This window comes from Chelonoidis abingdonii, chromosome 3 (genome assembly GCF_003597395.2).
Source record: "Chelonoidis abingdonii isolate Lonesome George chromosome 3, CheloAbing_2.0, whole genome shotgun sequence".
Lineage (NCBI taxonomy): Eukaryota > Metazoa > Chordata > Testudines > Testudinidae > Chelonoidis > Chelonoidis abingdonii.
In genome coordinates, this window is record NC_133771.1 from 180,856,347 (window position 1) to 180,872,221 (window position 15,875).

At 40.2% G+C, this 15,875-nt stretch overlaps 1 protein-coding gene across 9 annotated transcripts in view; it reads right to left on the reverse strand.

Annotated features, from left to right (window-relative positions):
* The window catches only part of THADA (THADA armadillo repeat containing), a 358,450-nt gene that overhangs the window by 183,926 nt on the left and 158,649 nt on the right, over positions 1 to 15,875 (reverse strand). For all 9 annotated transcript variants that reach the window (XR_012655623.1, XM_075064366.1, XM_032775058.2 and 6 more), the window contains one exon: positions 11,308 to 11,476. Coding sequence is in view for 8 of the 9 variants with exons in the window: in XM_075064366.1 (XP_074920467.1) it covers positions 11,308 to 11,476 (169 nt within the window). In the remaining variant the exon portion in view is untranslated. The remainder of the gene's footprint in view (positions 1 to 11,307; positions 11,477 to 15,875) is intronic.

A 15,875-nucleotide genomic window follows, 5' to 3' on the forward strand; every position in this document is an offset into this window, starting at 1 on the left:
TTTTTCGGGGGTCTTGTACACGGAGAGCTCTGGATAGGAAACAGATTTGTCTCCGCCATCCAGGCGAATCAAGATCCATGTATCAATCCCGTAAACAGTCGCATGCTGGAGCTCTTTTTGGATTGGGACTTATGAGCAATCCACCTACTCTCCGTGCTGATCCGGAATCTCCCACGCTGGCAAACAGGAAATGAAATTCAACAAGTTCACAATGGCTTTTCCTTCTATCCTCGGCCCACGCAAATCACGAGTTTGGATTGGCCTGTCCAGAGCAGAGATGGTGCAGCCTGGTGGGCATAACCCTGCGAAACCTGAGCCATATCACATCAGATGGCGAGCTACGAACTAGAGGAGACTATAAAATCCGATATGGAATAGCAGGATATCAGACTCTGAACTTACTGCTCGTCAGGGAGGAGTACAAGTGAAAAGCTTGATTTAAAGAGCCCTTTATATCAATATAAAGGGCCTCGTTGTGTGGACGGGTGCAGCGTTAAATCGGTTTAACGCTGCTAAAATCAGTATAAACGCATAGTGTAGACCAGGCCTAAGATGCAAGGCACTGAGCTCTGAGCTCCTGACCCACTGAAGTAAAAAATGGGTTTACCAACCACTTCAATGACACAGTATCAAGCCTTGAGTGCCTTCGTCTCCCTTTGGGCCCAATTCTCAGACTACATGTACTAAGTTTACACAACAGGAACTCTACTGACTTCATCAGAGCTACACCATTTACACCTGTGAACAGAGGCAGATTACAGTTTTGTGGGGCCCTGGGCGAAGCAAGTGGGGGTCCTTTCCCACCCCTTCCACCTGCAGTCCCTCCTGCCCCCCCTCCCTCCTGGCACTCCTGCTGGGGAGCAGGGTTGAGGCGCAGAGGCTTCCCCTACTCACCAGCAGGAGCGCAGAGTGGGCGGAGTAGAGCAAGCCCCAACACCCCAACCTCGTTCCCTGGGAGGAGCACTGGGTGGGCAGACAGAGTGGGGCAAGCCCTTGCACCCTGACCCCACTACCAGGCAGGAGCACCAGTTGGGCACGCAGAGCGGGTCAGGGCATGGAGGCACCCATTTTTCCAGGGCCCCTGGGGAAGGGCCCCATTGACCCAGTGGCTAATCCACCACTGCCTGTGAGAGAAGCATACGGACTACTGATTTCAGTAGCAACAATCACATTCTTTTCAAAGCATTTATAATACAAGCTAAAAGGAATAGTTTGAACTAGTGAAGACTGCGTATTACAAGAAAGAAGAAAAGCTTTCCTTCACCAGATTATTCCTATGAAATAGTGAGTTAACTACTTATAACTATTATCAGATTTTGTATTTCAATGGAAGGTCATTTAGGAATGTAAAAATCTTATTAATTTTTGAGCAAAACTAGAAAAATTACTACAACTTCTTAAAAGTAATGCCTTGTTCTGCTTATGCTTAATGTAAGTAACATTCAAGAATGATATTTAAATTTTCAGCCCTATGCAGTTTTAATTCGAGACTAAGTCACTCAATATTTATACACAGTGCTTGAACGGAATAAACATCTAAATAAAATAGAAAAATTAAATAAAACGAAATACTTAGCACATTTATTGCAACTTTCAGCCAGTGGTCTCAAAGTGCCTGCTCGTGAACTCCAGGAGGAATTGTTTCTCAGGTAATACAAAAAAATATCTTGCAGCTCCCCAGTGCACAGAGGGAGTGTGCACACACCACCACCCATTTGGATAATGAATTTGCTTTCCTTTGTGTACCATGTCAGCTGTAGACAGTGGGGTGGGGGGGAGCAAGGAGCCCTACCTCAACCTCTCTCTGTCTGTTTAGGCTAACTTGTATCCCTGAGGTGCTATGGGGAGTGCAAGCACTCCCTCTAGAGTGAAAGGAATATTGCTGTGACAGGCCCTTGTGAAAGGGATGCAAGGAAGATGAAGTGGGAGTAGGGCTCATTATACTTTTCCCATATCTTTCCATGGCTCCCAGCCACCTGATTCTAATTGTTAATCCTCGCAAGACCTCTGTGAGATAGATAAGTATTATTATTCACACTTTATAGATTGGTAAACTGAGGCACAGAGAAGTTAACTGAAACCACACTGCCTCTTTTAATAATCTTCATTAATCTGATATTGTAAAGAGAAAAAATATAATCAGTTTTATAGAATAAAAGGGATGGGCCCAATCCTGCTCTCACTGAAGTCAATAGGAGGTGTATGTGGCTCATAAAATAGAAGATGATGACATGGTTATGTTTAGATTTTTCTGTCTGAAGAAATAAACCTATTCTCTGCTATTGTAGGTTTGATCCAAAATACTACATCATCTGCTACACAATTACTCATAGCACTTCAATAAAATGTTCTTAAAAAGAACATTTTGTGTAGGCTGTGTGTGTTCTCATTAGTCAAGCTTTTTCCAAGAATGAGCAAGGTGGTTCTAGATACTAATGAACAGAGACTGATGACTGAACACTTCTATCTGTATCTCACACCCTGTTACTCCACTGCACTGATATGATGGGATTCCAGTCCTACACATATAGCACAGCTTTTGAAGTCAAGTAACTCCCACATTACTGATACAAGTTTCATAAAATGAAACGAACAAAAGGTCTGTTTTGCTCAGAAAAGCAAGCTGAAAGTTCATATGCTCATCCCTTTTTCAAAATCATTATTTATAATCTCATAGGGGTAGCCATGTTAGTCTTTATCAGTAAAAACAACAAGGAGTCCTTGTTAATCTCTAAGGTGCCTCAAGGACTCCTCACTGTTTTTATTTATAGTCTATTAATTAAAATTGGTGTCAATTGAGACATTTTTGGAACAAACTGATAAATTAATCAGAAATAAGTTACCAGGACTGGATGGTATTCACCCAAGAGTTCTGAAGGAATTCAAATATGAAACTGCAGAACTATTAATTGTGGTATATAATCTATCATTTAAATCAGCCTCTGTACCAAATGACTACAGGATAGCTAATGTAATGCTGATTTTTAAAAAAGCTCTAGCAGCAATTCTGGCAACTACAGGCTGAGAAGTCAAACTTCAGTACTAGGCAAATTGGTTGAAACTATGGTAAAGAACAAAATTATCAAACACAGAGATGAACACAATATGTTGGGGAAGAGTCAACACAGCTTTTGTAAAGGGAAATCATGCCACAAAAATCTATTAGAATTCTTTGAGGGCATCAATCAGCATGTGGAGAAGGGTGAGCCCAGTGAATACAGAGTAACTGCACTTTCAGAAAGCCTTTGACAAGGTCCCACACAAAAGACTATTAAAAAAATTGAACAGCCATGGGATAAGAGGGAGGGTCCTCTCATGGATCAGAAACTGGTTAATAGCCAGGAAACAAAGGGCAGGAATAAATGGTTAGTTTTCACAACAGAAAGAGGCAAGCAGCAACGTCTGTAAAGGATTTGTACTGGGAGATGCGCTGTTCAACATATTCATAAATGATCTGGAAAACGGTGTGAACAGTGAGGTGGCTTTGTCTGTAGACGATACAAAACCACTCAAGATATATAAGCCCAAACCTAATTGCAAAAAGTTACAAAAGATCTCTTAAAACTGGATGACTGGGCAATAAAATGGAAAATGAAACGCAATGTTGGTACGTGTAAACTAATGCACAATGGAAAACGTAATAACTGTATGTATAAAATGATGGTGTATAAATTAGCTGTTACTGCTCAAGAAAGATCTTGGAGTCATGGATAGTTCTCTGAAAACATCCGCTCAATGTGCAGCAGCAGTCAAAAAAGGCTAACAGAATTTTAGGAACCATTAGAAAAGATACAGATAATAAGACAGAAAATATCATAATGCCACTGTATAAATCCATTGTAAGCCCACACTCTGAACACTGCATGCAGTTCTGGTTGCTCCATCACAAAAAAGTTATAATAGAATTGGAAGAAGTACAGAGAAGGACAACAAAACTTATCAGGGGTATGGAACAGCTTCCATATGATGAGAGATTAAAAAGACAGGGACTTTTCATCTTAGAAAAAGAGATGATGAAAGTAGGATATGATAGAAGTCTATGAATGGTGTAAACAAAGTGAATAGGAAGGTATTATTTATTCCTTCACCTAACACAAGAACCAGGAGTTACCCAATTAAATTAATAGGAGTCAGGAGTAAAACTAAATTAAACAGTACTTCTTCACTCAACACAGAGTCAACCTGTGAAACTCATTGCCAGAGGACGTTGTGAAGGCCAAAGATATAACTGGGTTAAAAAAAGAATTCAGTAACTTCATGGAGGATAGGTCCATCAATGGCTATTAGCAACCCCATGCTCTGAGTGTCCCTAAATCTCCAACTGTCAGAAGCTGGGACTGTACAACAGTGAAAGGTTCACTTGATAATTGCCCTATTCAGTTAATTCCCTCTAAAACATCTGCTACTGGCCTGTCAGAAGACAGGATACTGGGTTAGATGGACCATTAGTCTGACCCAATATTGCCAATACAGAGATCATGCAATTAAGCACATTTTAACTACGGCTGTCGATTAATCGCAGTTAAACATCCGATTAACTCAAAAAGTTAATCACAATTAAAAAACTTATTAACGATGAATTGCAGTTTTAATTGCACTGTTAATAGAATACCAATTGAAATTTATTAAATATTTTGCATGTTTTTCTACATTTTCATATACATTGTATTAGGTGTTGTAACTGAAATAAAAGTTCATATTATTTTTTATTACAAATATTTGCACTGTAAACTTGATAAAAGAAATAATATTTGCAATTCACCTCATATACTACTGTAGTGCAATCTCTTTGTCGTGAAAGTGCAACTTACATAACTGCACTCAAAAACAAAACAATCTAAAACTTCAGAGCCTACAAGTCCACTCAGTCCTACTTCTTGTTCAGCCAATCGCTGAGACAAATAAGTTTGTTTACGTGTACAGGAGATAATGCTGCCCTCTTCTTATTTACAATATCACTGGAAAGTGAGAACAGGCATTTGCATAGGACTTTTGTAGCTGGCATTGCAAAGTATTTACGTGCCAGATATGCTAAACAATCATATGGCCCTTCATACTTCGGCCACCATTCCAGAGGACATGCTTCCATGCTGATGACGCTTGTTAAAAAAATAATGCGTTAATTAAATTTGTGACTGAACTCCTTGGGGGAGAATTGTATGTTCTCTGCTCTGTTTTACCCACATTCTGCCATATATTTCATGTTATAACGGTCTTGGATGATGACCCAGCATATGTTCATTTTAAGAACACTTCCACTGTAAATTTCACAAAATGCAAACAAGGTACCAATGTGAGATTTCTAACTGACCCAAGGATTAAGAATCTGAAGTGCCTTCTAAAATCTGAGAGGAATGAGGTATGGCGCATGCTTTATTTGCTTAGCTCATTACAAATCTCATCTGTAACAACTGCATTTACTGTGATAACAGATAAGTGGACTGGACTTGTAAATTAGAAGCAGTGTGGCTAATACAGACATTGCGTTCAGTTAAACTGGGCATCGAGATATCAAAGTTACACTACATGATTTTTATATACTACGCCACTACCCCCACACCCACACAAACAAACTCCAGTTTTAAGAGAGACAGGTAGCCTCAACAAACAGAAACTAATTTTAGGAGAATTTATCCTACACCCCTGATCATTTTTAGTACAAAATTCTCACCTTGCCAAAAAGACAATAGGGAACGAACAAGGGGAGGGAAACATTCCACAGAATTTAATTCAAATAAATAAAGAGATTTCACTTAATCTCTTCTGTATATAAGCATTTTTACTACTTGCAACCAGTGACAGATTGGCCACACTGGAGACTGAATGTCCTATTTGTCCACACAATGAGTATGGGGCATAGGCAGTGGTAATGTGTCTCAACTGTTTCCTGGAGGGATCCTATGTCTAGGTGAGAGAGAGTATAATTCAGCCTCCATATGCATCCAGTCTTTGGCCTTTCTGCTCAGAATGCCAACAAGGATGTCAATAAGTACTAGTGGTGGTGGTTTTATGATGTGTTAACTGAGATTGCATTGTTATGGGCTGAATTTAAAGAATGAACAGGCAATGTCAAATCTTGAAGAAAATGAGAAGAAAACTGCATTGCCTGTAAGAAGTGGGAGAGGTAAAACTCAGAAAAATTAAAATGCAGTAAGAAAACCCTACTGGTGAGCAATAGGGAGTTAGCAACGAACTGGACTTGGAGGAATGGGTTCTGTGCCAGCAAACAAAATGCCCAGCTGATATAAACTGGGAGTCAACATGCAGACAAGTCTACTTTTTACAATGTTTGAGCTCCAGGATAGGAAAACTCTTTTAGAAGGAAAATATCCATTGAAGAAACTCTAGGAGAAAGACAGAAAGAAATCATGATAGCACTCAAGTCTATTAGTTCTTTTCAGAGAAGTGTTCCAAGAAATTCCCAACTTGTCACAAGCAGTTAAGAGAAATGATTAACAACACATTTCAACCAGAAGAGCCACAAATGAGCTAGGTGGAGGTATCAGGATGGCATTATATGTTCTTGAGTGCAGTTCCAGGACAGTATGACATAAGGCTGGGGCATATGATCAGATGAAGTGGATGTTCGAGTAAAGAGTGGAAGGGGAGTCTTGAGAGGCACAACCCAGACACAATAAAGATCCAGTGGTCAAAAGCATAAGAGAAGGAAAAAGTGGAGACTGCCAGCAATCATCCCAGACATGCTTCGAGAGGGACTGCGAGGAATAGTGACACACAATGACTCTCTCCATGCCCCACTCTCTTCTCAACCAGCCATCTCCTGCCAAAATGGCAGATAACACACAGAGGCAGATAACACACGTTTCTCAAAGCTACCTCCTCCAATTACATCTTGCTTATATCAACTGGTTTTCTGCTGTCCTCACGCCTACAAAAGGAGGGTGTGATCTGGTTCTGAATATTTTTGGAAGTTATACTCAATTTTCAAAACTAGTCAGAAGAGCTTTTCAAAAATGCAACTCTAATTTTCATTTAAAATCATTACCTACCCTCCTTTTTTATGGCTCTACATATATAGATAAGGGCTAAATATCTTTCCATCTGAGAATAGCTAAACCAGGATTTCAGCAATTAAAATGAAACCAGTCTCCTTATCCTTTTCAATTACCATCAATGGTGGTTTTATTCAGCATATAACTAGAGGAACCATAATTGAATGTGTCTTTTTTCTTTGTTTATGTTATGTATAGTGCTATCATTACAGTGCATGAGGCCATATATTCTGGGTTTTTTGTTTCATTTCATTATTTTAAGGGGGAAAGCATATACTCACTTTAAAGGGACAATGTCAGATTGTTTCACAAACTTATATATTTTGTAAATATATTTTTAAAAGGGGAAGGGGAAATTTTACAAAGCCCAATAAAATAGATTTTTCATGAATTTTTAATTTTTAAAAATAGTTTTGTTTTCAGGTAAATATTCCTCTCCTGCAGCATATACAACCCAACCACTGCAGCCCCCGTGGTCCTGTTCCTGTAAGTGAAAATAATAAGATAGTACTAGCAACAAAAGTGAAATCTTTCTAAAGTGAGTGAAATCCAAAAAAAGTAAACAAAACAGCATGACAAAAAGTTAAGATTTATAAAGATTTATAAACACTTGCAGTTTTAATTATTTTTTTGTCAAGGTCCTAATTTCTTGATCAGGGCATAGTCATGTTTAAAAAAAAACAAACAATGATAATAAATAAGGAAATAAAAGATTTTGGGGTCCATTCAAAAGTGTCTGGTGGTCCAGATTTGGCCTATAGTCCACTCATTGCCTACCCCTGATGTAAACTGTACTGGAGAGAAAAACTTTTCATTTTAAATTATTTTTCATTTTCAAAATTAAATAGAATTAAAGAGCACTATTTTGACAAATTCCTATTCATTATGACTGTGTAGTACTTAGACCAGTGTAAGTTATTTCCTTTCCCCCACCTTATATTAATGTACTTTATGTTATCTTTTCTGCTAGAGAATAATAGCTTCTCAAGAAGGTGACTTGGAAATTTCTACAAAATGATGATATTCCCTGCAACAATTTAAGTGCCATAGAGAACATTTATTGGATACATTTGTATACCCAGGACACTTTGGAGTTGGACCTCAGAGATGTCTGGTGAGGACAAAACCCTGAACCTCATAAGTACTTTTCTTTTTATGCACAAAATGGTCAACATGAATCTTGTTTTACATTGGAAAACAGGTTTATAGTCAAGAGTTTCAAGACAGGAACTATTTTTGCCCCTTAACAGGACCTAGTGTTGCTGTAGACTCAATTATTAAAAGCCCCAAGCTAGCAATGACCAAACTTGGCTCAAGCTGACTGAAGCAGTTCACAGGCTATGTGAAATAAGCTGGTGGTCTCGGTCCGCAGATGTCAATATCACAAAGACCATCATTAGAAATGAAACCCTTTTTAGCAGCCTCAACAAGAAGACTGAATTACCCTCTCAGCTTCCCAAAAATAGTTCTTCTAGATTACTAAAGAAAGAACACTGGTGTTACAGTCAGGCCAATTTTGTAATGCCACTACCTGGGATATGCCTATTTTACAGATAAACAAAAAACTTCATTCTTTAGATCCCACTGTCTGGTTCCTTTCACAAGCACTGAATTCTCTTCTATAAAATAAAATAAAGCAGGAGGAAAGACAGATTTGCCAGCAGATTCTCATTTCAGGGTCTAAAAATAGTGAGGGAATTATTGGAGATCTACAACTAACTTTATGTAAATTAATGATAAACCAGAAACTATATCGGATATATGATGGAGCACAGGTACAGCTAAAGATAATAGCTGTATAGGGACTCCCCTCTACTTCCCCTGTCCTAAAATTGCTGACCATACAGGAAATTTAAGAGAAAAGAACACTCTGGAAAAGACATAAGAGAACTCACAATAGGAAGGTATGCCAAGATACATTGAGAGCCATGGGCAGTTGCAGGCTAACAGAAGTGAACATGCACAATAAGGCATTGTCAGATGAATTCTGAAAAAGGCAATTAAGCAGCTAAATTACTAGTATGACAAATTTAAAAGTAAGCACAAAACACAACTGATTACCCTAAATTAAAGGAACAGAAGGTGAGTTAATTTATTATTCCAAATTGATTGTGGGCTATTTCCTAGAATTTGATCACCAGTTACAGAATATGAAGCTTATTACAGCTGGGTTCAGAATTAAGAAGCACATAAAAAAGACTTAATTGCTCCATTTAAAAGTGAACAATAGAAATTGTTTGGAAGAAGAAAAAAAGATTTAGAGAACATACAAGGGAACAACCAAAGCTACTGTCCATAATGTCTTAAACTATAAAGCACTTTAAAATACCCATCTCCAAATATGACAGGTCTACATTAACACTCCTGTACAAACAGAGTTGGTCTGCCGCTCTGTACCCTATCAATATACCCTTCAGTCAGAAGAAATTAGAGAATATCATATGCTATGATTAAAATTGACAAGAGATGTTAGCACTCATGGTTCAGGACATAAAGCAACTACTACTATCATATGATAAACCTCACATGTAAGTGTCAGCAGATTACTAAGTATTCTCACTCAAAGTTGATGAAATCATTTAAAATCATTTTGTCTTCAGTGTGAAAACGGTGTCTGTTTGTATCAAATGGACTTCCTTCTGGAAATCCTGCAAAAATTCAACTTGTAAAAAAATTATGAAGTGGGTAGATACTATTATTTTACAAGAAACAGCACAATTCTGAGTGAAAATGTGAAAGAAAATGCATTACTGTAGAAAAGAATGCACTGAAGGTATCCTCTACTATTTCATTTTTTGCCACAGCTATCTTGAACTGAGAGCTCCTTCCTTCAGAGACAATCACCATATCAAAGACAAGAAAGCATGTAGTACTGATACTTGCATGTCCCAAGAAGTTTCTTCAATAACATAGATAAAAAGTTCTATCTTGTCACAGCTATATATTTTAAAAAGAGACATGATCAACTTGAAAACCATGTCTGTATAAAAGCTTTTTTTAAAATCTACTATAGTTATAAGATTACTATATTACTAATATTACTATTATCAAAACATTAGAGGAACAAAAGTTTCTCTAATTTTTAAGTTTCTTTACTTTGCGCATTTAATAGCACTTTTGTTTACAGTCAGTTTTACTGTTTCCCAGTCATGTTAGGCAGTCAGTTTTTCTTGTGCTAAAAAGGCCCTTTTAAATGTTTACAGAAGAGCAAAAACACAAACAAAAAACAAACAACAACAATTTTGAAGGGAATTTTCATAAAGAATTTCAGGATATACTATTTAAAAGGATCCTGTATGAAAAACAAAATTTTGTGAGTTAATTTGAAGCTAGTAATGTCTCTTCACAGTCCTATGTCCTAACAGTTCAAAAAAGAAAATTAAAAAGAAGATCAAGAGCACATTTCTAGAAACAAAATGGAAATACAGATGTTAATAAACCCTTAGACATCATTATTTCTGCCTGGGAGGTCTTCTCTTTGCGTTTTTGGGCTCAGAGAATTTTTTGGAATAATACTGTTTCACAAATTTATCAATTTAATTCAAGTATATATATCTTGTATTCTTTAACTACACCTTTTCATTATTTTCAGTTTTGCTTTTCAATTATGGATTCAATTAAATATTTATTTAAAGGTTATTTATGCATTTCTACATATGGGGCCAAATTCTGATGTTTCTTAATTGGTAATGTAAGTTACATAAGTCAGTGTGTAAGAGGAAGTGGGTGTAGAATACATGTCAAGAGGACACGGTGAGGTTGTGGCAAGAGGGGCAACCAAAAGGATCATGAAAAATGTGTCAGACAATTAAGGAAGATCAACAGACAGGATATGGGAGTGGGAGACTGTGACCTGCCACAGAGTTGGTGTGTGACCTTGGGCAAGTCACTTGATCTCTCTGAACATATATGCTCACATCTGTAAAATCGGAATAATATTTTCCCATTTCTTAAAAGCATTCAGAGATTCAAAGATGAAAAACGCTACATTAGCATCATTGCTGTCATATACCATCTTGCACCCTTTTTGTAGATTCTTGTTTCTTACAACTCTGTCCTTCTGCTCTTTTTGCATGTACATTAAATCAACTTACACTAAGTTACTGAACTGTAATTTATATCAACATTTATATCATCTATGAATTTGGCTTCCTCTATTTATCACCTTAGACAACTGATTTGTAAAGTTCTTTCATATACTTTCTTCATATACTTATTAAGAAGCTTCTTAATAAGTGCTTCTCTACTCACCACAAACTATGACTACATCGTTATTACACAAAGGAGAACTTACTTGTAGAAGCATTCCATGAACAGAATTCTGTCGTATACATGGATTGGTGCACTCTGGAAGCCCAGCAAGCAGAGACTGTACTGTATGTGGTATCTGGTTTATCATAACAAATGGAACAAGGGCTCGACCTGCCATCTCACGTGAACGATACACAGGAGAGTGGCCACATCTAGAAAAGGAAGAAACGTGTTTGTCATCCACATACAGTGAATGCATTGCTATTACTTAACAAGTAACAGTTACACATTTATTCCAAATATGATTATTTTAATGTATTCTGAAATAAAAATGCAAAATAAATGACTAAATACACTGAAAACTAAACATGTTCCTTATAAAACATACTTTTATAATATTTCCTCTAGCTACTGCTAGGGTGTAATTCCAGCCACCTATATCTAAATATATCCACACTAAAGTCTGTTCTTCAAAAATTTCCTTGTCTTCTTTAGGACAAAAATATAATGGGACCATAGACCCAGTTGTTTAGAAGCAGCCATCTATGTTGCTCATTGATGTTACTAATGACAAACAGTAACTACGAATTTGAACATGCTAATTTATTAATTTTACTAAAATTTATGATTCTCAATATGCCTAATACACATTTTATATGAACAAGATATTCAGATACAAGGTAAACTTTCAATAGGACACAAGCTCCTAAAACAAATGCATAAAAAGGCCTTGATTAGTACACAACAGACACACTTAGGCCTGGTCTACACTACAAAGTTAGGTCGATATAAGCCACACTAGGTCAATTTAATAACGTACGTCTACACTACCAAGTCCCTTCCACCGACCTAAGTGGCCTGTAAAGTCTTCCGTACTCCACCTCCGCGAGAGGCACAGCGCTTGATTTGACATCCATGGGTCGACAAGGGGATAGTGTAGACACCGCGTAGTGCAATTTGAATGAATTGACCTCAGCGAGGTGTCCCACAGTGCTTCGCTGCGACCGCTCTGGAGAGCAATTTCAACTCCACTGCATGTCAGCCAGGTACACAGAAAACAGCCACTTCCCTGTTCAAGCACAGGGAACTTCTGAATTTTCATTTCCTGTTTAATCAGTGTGGAGAACTCACTAGCACAACTCATCGTGGATAAGGCTACGATTATGTCACAAAGGTCACGGAATCTGTGACATCCATTGACCTCCATGACATTGTCTCCCCCCGGGCTGGAGCTCCCAGCAAGCCCCACCCCTGCAGCTCCCAGCCCCCATTTTGGTGGGGGGACATCATAGTTACCCAGTCACAGCAGGGGGCTGGCAGACCCTGCAGGTGTCCAGCCATGGCATGGGGACTCCCCGCAGCTGCCCAAATGCAAAGGGGGGGGGGGACTCCCTGCAGCTGCCCAGATGCAGCGGGCGGACTCCGCAGCAACTCAGTCCCGCAGGCTGGGGGACCCTGGAGCTCCCACACATGGCAGCAGTGGGGGACCCGGGAGCAGTGGGTGCTTAACGCGCTCACCCTTTTGTCCAGGATATTTTTAGCAAAAGTCAGGGAATTTTTGTTTATTTCCCGTGACCTGTCCTTTTACTAAAAGTATCCGTGAGAAAAACTTAGCCTTAATCCTGGAGACTCAATGCCACTAACGTGCTCCAGCATAGAGTACACAGGAGGTGGTGGATCATATTGCCGTGTGGGGATAAGAGTCTGTGCAGGCAGAGCTCTGATCCAGCAGAAGAAACACTGACATCTACGCCAAGATCATGCAGGGCATGGGGGAGAAGGGCTACACCAGGGACACGCAATAGTGACACGTGAAAATAAAGGAGCTTCAGCATGCATACCAGAAGACAAGGGAGGCGAACAGTTGTTCTGATTCTGCCCCACAGACGTGTCACTTTTATGAGGAGCTGCATGAGATTCTCGGCGGGGACCCCACCACTACCACAAAACACTCCGTGGATACCTCCCAAGAGCCCCGGGCAACTTTGAGGACAACGAGGATATTGTTGATAAGGAAGAGGAGGAGGAGAATCTGAGGCAGGGAAGCAGAGAATCCACTCTCCTCGACAGCCAGGAACTGTTTTAAACCCTGGAACCCATCTGTTCACAGGACCAGTTGGTGGCAGAGTGAGGCTGAGGAAGGCACCTTTGGTGAGTACACATTTCCAGTCCAACAGTAGGAGTTACATAAGAACTGCTTCTGTGCATGGGGATGGCCTGGGAATCCTCCATGGAGATCTCTAGGAAGCATTCATAGAGGTACTCCACAATCCTTTGCAGAAAGTTTCTGGGAAGGGCTGCCTTATTTGGTCCACCACAGTAGGACACTTTCCTGCACCATTCCAGTATTAACTCTGCTGGCATCTTTGCAGCACACAGCATTGCAGCATAAAGACCAGGTCTGTACCCAGACACTTGCAGTATCTGCTCCTTTGCTGGATCTGTTACCCTCAGGAGAGTGATATTGCATAGGGTCACCTAGGGGAAACGGGGGAAGTTTTCTATACTACCCCTTAAACCACAAACAATTCAACAAGTAATCCACCCCGTTTAGTGAAATCTGGGTCACACAACCACACTTTCCCAAACGTGCTGTGGTTGTGGTTGGAAGGGATCACCATGTATTGCAAGCAGCATTGGAAAAAAAATCAGGGGGGAGGGTGGCAGCTTCCTGTTTGTCTCCCTTCCCCTCATACTTTTATAAAAAACAAACTATTTAGGGGGCTTTACGCTGGTGCCTGTCCTCAAGCACTATCCAGGTTGCAAGGGGAAAGTGGCTTTTCTCAATTTCCAACCTGTGATCCCAAGGCTGTCTTCACAAAAGCAGTAGCACAAGACCTCTTGCCCATGCCTTGTGGCCGTACTCATCAGTGCTGAAGCAGGAAACCGACTCTTGCAATAGCCAGCGGTTTTGATTACGTTGTGACTTGCAGTGAAGTATATAGAGGGTTGGTTTGTTTTTTATAAAAAATAATTAACCTTGCACCAGAAACAATGTATGCACTGTCAATGCTACCCTGGTGCTTTGCAATCCTTGCAGCTGAAACCTTGTCCGTCAGTGCATCCTCCACACTGGGACTGAGACTCTCCCATATTAGAAGGCAGAAAAAGACGACTCGGGAGGACATGTTCAATGAGTTAATGTGCATCTCCGAGAGTGACAAGATGGAGCTCTGAGCATGGAGGATCACACTGTCTGAGAACCTGGACATGGACAAGGAGGACAGGAGATCACGCAGGGAACAAAAGCGTGCCATGCAGGAAGAGATGCTGCGGATTACGAAGGTGCAAACAGACATGTTGAGGAAGAAGAAAAGCAGCTGGATGCTAGAGAGTCCCTCTGCAGCCTATGCGGAACCTGCTGCCATCAACACCCAGTTCTACTTCCTCTCCCCCAACCGTCCTATGAAGCAGGGATGGGGGTGGGAGGCGTTCGGAATCCCTGGCCCTCAACACCGGTGGAGGGTTCAAGGACCAGAAGATGCCCATTTCCACACCTTTGACTGTTATTGCAGTGCATCTCTAAACAATAAGTTTTCCATGTTTCTCTCACCACAGTGTTATCAGTGCTTTTGCCTCAGGTTATCTTACTTTTCTTTAATGTCTCTGTGTGTTTGGGTGCATAATAAAACTGAATGGATTGAGGAGAAAAGGCTCTTTATTCATTCAACACACATGGTTGGTGGGGATGGAGTTTACAGGGGAGAAAATGCAACGGAAGGGACATTTTGGTAAGGAACAACACAGACAGGTGTCACATTACTCTGGCTCCTGGTTTTCAAAGCCTCACAGAGACCCCTCGATGTGCTCTTCTTATTGCCCTGGCGTCTGGCTGCTCAAAACTGGCTGCTAGACAATCGACCTCAACTCCCGCATTCCAGCGGAAACTTTTCTCCCTTTGTTTCACAGATATTATACAGCACACAGCAGACACCAATAACAATGGGGCTATTGCTTCCACTGAGGTCTAACCTAGTAAGCAAACAATGCCAGTGATCTTTTAAATGTTCAAGGGCACATTCCACCAACATTCTGCACTTACTCCGCCTCTGGTTGAACGGGTCCTTACTGCTGTCCAGCTGCCGGCATACAGCTTCATAAGTCATGGGAGCAAGGGATAGGCTGGGTCTCCCAGGATCACGATTGGCATTTCAACATCACCAATGGTTATTCTGTAGTCTGGAAAGAAATTCCCTGCTTGCAGTTTTCTGAACAGATCTGTGCTCCTAAAGATGCATGCATCATGCATCTTTCTCAACCACCCCACGCTGATGTTGGTGAAATGGCCCCTGTGATCCACCAGCGCGTACAACACCACTGAGAAGTACCCCTTTTGGTTTATGTACTCTTTGGCAAAGTGGTCTGGTGCCAAGATAGGGATAGGCTTTCCATCTATCACCCCACTACAGTCAGGGAACCCCATCATGGCAAAACCATCCACTATGTCTTGCACGTTGCCCAGAGTCACTACCCTTCTTAGCAGAAGTCTGTTAATCGCCCTGCAAACTTCGATCATAACAGATCCCACAGTAGATTTACCCACTCCAAATTGATGCCCCACTGACTGGTAGCAGTCTGACGTTACAAGCTTCCACAGAGTTATTGCCACTC